We start from the raw sequence: 4,465 nt of genomic DNA on the forward strand, positions 1-4,465 counted from the left end.
CTTGTGCTAAATGGTATGACAAGCTAACTTTCACAGTAAACTTGGAGAGACTAGTCAAGTCATGTTTACTACAAGCATTGGAGGGCTAGAATATGATTTCTCTAGAAACATGAAGCTCACACACTGGCCCTCATTTTTCTCAAGTCAGTTGGTAAAGTTCAATATACAAGGTGTACTATCCTGCAATTGATGACTGATCTTTTTTGGCCTGATAATGACTGATCAAAGTGCAAATAATTGACTGTTTCAATACATCATTTTCACCTTTTCTCAAAATTGCGTGCTTCTTACTCATATGTATGATTGCACTTGATGTAATGTGTGAACCATAAGCACCTCACTTAGGTACACATATCTAAAGCATTGTACGAATTGTAACCAAGGAAGTTGAAGCGTATACAGATAGGCACCAAAATTATGTATGCATTAGAATTTGCAACTCAATCATTATTGGAACATTTTGCAGATTTAGCCTTGTTACTGCTGCAAGAGAGGCCAGAGCTAGCTTTAGCTCATGATGGAGACAATGGTACAGCTTTACATGTGTTAGCTCGAAAGCCTTCAAGTTCTGGTTGCCAGAGTCCCGCACATCAAAAACAGATCATGAAGTCCAGTAAGTGACTACAATCAACACTATCAGGAAAACTAAACTATTTAATTATTTGGTCCATTTATGTTACTTAATGAGCAGAAGAAGAAATACTTAATATTCCTGTTACCATCACTTCCTGCTTCAAAGATTCTCAAGAAGAAAACAGTTCTGTTCTTGCTTATTCTTATTTTCATGATGGCCAGCATAGGCTGAATCTAATATTAAAACACAAAGTACTCCAATCATCCTACACATAACTATTGATGCAAGGAAAATACAAAGCAAGGATGCTTGACCCATAAATAAATGTATTCATCCAAGGGTAAGACTAGGAATAGATTTCCAAGGACAAACTCAACTCAAAAACATCAAGCTGCAATGTGGCAGTTTTTCTGTAAGGTCATCTATAGCTATAGTGCAATATCTAATTTATCCTTCATTTTGAATGCACTTTAGGATTGAGTGTCAATACAGTTACGCCACACTTTTATGCTACGAGGTGGGAAGGATTAAACTCTGAACTGCTGGGTTGAAAACACAGCAATATTGCAAATGCTATAAATATGTTATCATTTGAAGAATTGGTTTTTTGAAAAAGATCTTCTTTTTTTCATTGTCTTCTTTATTACGTAATTAGACTGCTCCAGGTGCGAAGCAGGATCTGGCTATTGAGCTTGTCAGGAATATTTGGAATGAAATTCTTCTTCTAGATGAGTCAAGCATGACGAGACTCATAAGAGAACCTTCACAAGTAATATTCAATACTGCTGAAGTTGGAAATTTTGAGCTTCTAGTAGAGCTTTTGAGCACCTACCCTGATTTGATGACGGAAAAGGATGGCAGAAACCGAAGTATAATACACATTGCTGTTTTGCATCGCCATGCTAGTATCTTCAACCTCATACTTGAAACAGGCCCAGACATGAACTCCATAGTTTCTTCTGTGGATAGCACTGACAAATGCAATTTATTGCATTTTGCTGCAAAATTAGCACCGCAAACCCGACTTGACTTGTTTTCAGGAGCAGCTTTTCAGATGATGGTTGAGCTATTATGGTTTGATCCTCCCCTTGTGGTTTGTGTATGTATGATTTCATGAAGCTAAGAGGCTGTTATTTTCGTAACAAATTCATGTTTTAATGTGGTAGGAAGTGAAGAAGATAATGCGACCATCATTCATGGAGATGAGGAACTCTGACGGCCTAACTCCTAGAGAATTATTCACCAAAGAACACAAAGAACTGCTAAAAGAAGCAGAGTCTTGGATGAAGGGAACTGCAAAGTCTTGCATGTTTGTTTTAACACTAATTGCTACAGGAGTATTTTCTGCTGCATTCACCATTCCTGGTGCTAAAAACAATGACACAGGAGATCCTAACTATTTGGAGAAGCTACCATTTCAGATATTTGCTGTGTCAGATGCATCTGGACTTATTTCATCCTCAACCTCCATCCTAATCTTCTTGTCCATTCTCATCTCACGTTATGCAGAACAAGATTTTCTCAAGCCACTGCCATCGAAGTTAATATCTGGGCTAGTAGCACTGTTCATCTCCGTTATCTGCATGACGGTAGCTTTTAGCAGTGCCTTCTTTGTAACATATTATCATGGTCTAATAAAGTGGGTCCCCTGGCTCATTTCAGTGCTTGCATTTGTACCAATACCTTTGTTTTTGTTCCTGCAATTCCCTCTTTGCTTAGATATACCCTATACCAAATACTTCTGCAGGTCTCTTTTCCGACCAAATAATCATATACTGTACTAGACTCTGTAATTTTGTGTATGAACAGAGTATGTTTAGTTTGGTCAAAATGTATTATATTTTATTGCAATATAATAGGATGTGCTTACGGCCAAGTTGAAGGAAAATGCAATTCTATGTTAACATATATATTTCATTGATGCTTTCCCCAATCTTGAACTTGACTAACGATTGAATTATTCTGCTGTACTATAAGGTAAAAAAAAAACTCACAAAATGTGTTAAAGTAATATAAAAATAATTTATGCCTCAGCGTTAAATATAGACCCTACAAAGCATGGTGTGACTGCAATATCATACTTCATGATAGGTGTAATTTATTTTGAAACTTTTTTATTATTAGTTTTTCCGTTTGGAAAATAACACAGAAAAACCTACTCAAAGCCAACCGTTTGTTATTATAGATGATTAATATCCTTGAGCTACTTATATATAAAATATTAAGCGTAGATCGTTTTATATTGTATATGCATATTTCATGCGCATATCATAAAATTATACCTGATAAAAAATTATGGTTTTAAATATGCGTATGAGTGGCTCGCTCATAATTTAACTGCGATTATTTTGTGCGTGTTTGTGTGTGTGTAGTTGTGGCCTGAATTAATTATGATATAAATATGGGTATAAAATTGTGACTAACCCGTGATTTGGGAAAGATTAATTTAGACGCACGTGGTTGGCCGAACCATATGTGCCTTAATCAATGGTTAACAAAATTGCCGTTGAACTAACCATGGTTTTTCATAACCCTGGTGATTAACATATAATTTAGTTACGATTTTATCAATAAGTGGTGTGGTCAATAAGTATTTTGTGAAACGCGGTTCTCTTAGTTTGCAAAAGAAAATTGTTACATATCTATGTGTACGCTGGCTTAATTTGTAACAAAAAAAATAAGTGCGGGGATCTATATATAATTACTATTCCATTAGATCTTCAAATATTAAATCCACGATATGTCTTGCCATAGATCAAACAATTTCACAATTTCACAGTTTCATTAAAAGGATATATTAAAAGCTAAGCAGTACTTAACGTACAAAACAATCCCGAATTCTAAGAACCCACTCCCTCCTGTTTAAAATATAAGATAAAATTTATTCATTTATTATTATCAAAAAATAAGTTAAATTCAGTTTAAAACAATAAATATGTAATCTATGTATTTTCCCCTCCTAAATATGCCTTTATTAGTGAAGAGAATAATAACCCGTTTGGTTTACTAAATCTGAGGGAACGTAATGCAATGTAATACAATATAATGGAATGTAATGTAATGATATTTACATAAGTTTGTTTGGTATACCATTAACGAAAGATGATACATAGACATAAAAATATTTGGCTGAATTACAAACAAGATGGGAATAAATAAAAATAACATATCAAAAGACAAAATTACCATTATTTACACATATATTTCATTGTGAATTAAAATGAATCAAAAAGGAAAAAAATATGGGGGTTAAAATTTAAAAAAAAAACCTCATTAATTACACAGATAGAAATAAATGTTATCTGATAAAAAGACTCAAATTCCTCTAATAAAATTTAGTTTATATTTTAAATCGGAAGGAGTATATCGTTGGGCTTTTTGGGAATCCACTCTCTTGAGAGTTTTTGAATTATTATATATAATAAAATAGAAAAGATGTGTCTTAACCATGTCTGATTGTAAAAATTCATGAGAAGCTCTGAAAGCTGAGTGTCTATGAAAATCACTAGACGTCGCCGGCCAAGAACGCAGGAAGGATGGTGGTGAAGGGATTTGGCATGAACAATCACCTCAGTGGACGTCGAAATGGACAAAAGGGTACTTGCAGAACCCGAACCTCTCAAATAAACCACCGCCGTCGTGGTCGCAGGTTGCCGGATCTGACATTTTCTGGGAAACTGAGCTTAGCCTTGTTGCCTCCAAAACGCAGGGTAGCTTCGTGGTATGCCCGGGCAGCGCCTCCGCCGTGTCAAAAGTGCCAAGCCAAACTCGGGTAGGTTTGTGGTATGCCTACAGCAGCCTCCGCCGTGTCGAAAGTGCCAAGCCAAACTTGGGCAGCTTTAAAAGGATCTCTGACTTCAGCTGCCCACTTCCCCCACAGCCTTTGTCTCT

At 35.7% G+C, this 4,465-nt stretch overlaps 1 protein-coding gene across 1 annotated transcript; it reads left to right on the plus strand.

Moving 5' to 3' along the window:
* Window positions 1–517: 517 nt before the first annotated feature.
* On the plus strand, window positions 518–2,462 carry LOC114739956 (ankyrin repeat-containing protein ITN1-like). The gene is made up of 3 exons (XM_028928063.1): window positions 518–914; window positions 1,240–1,664; window positions 1,741–2,462. Exons 1-3 carry the CDS (start codon window positions 899–901, stop codon window positions 2,356–2,358), a joined length of 1,059 nt encoding a protein of 352 aa, XP_028783896.1. The 5' UTR covers window positions 518–898; the 3' UTR covers window positions 2,359–2,462.
* Window positions 2,463–4,465: the final 2,003 nt, after the last annotated feature.

The sequence above is a fragment of the Neltuma alba genome, unplaced genomic scaffold, assembly GCF_004799145.2.
Source record: "Neltuma alba isolate B1F8T4 unplaced genomic scaffold, ASM479914v2 tig00002991_pilon, whole genome shotgun sequence".
NCBI lineage: Eukaryota > Viridiplantae > Streptophyta > Magnoliopsida > Fabales > Fabaceae > Neltuma > Neltuma alba.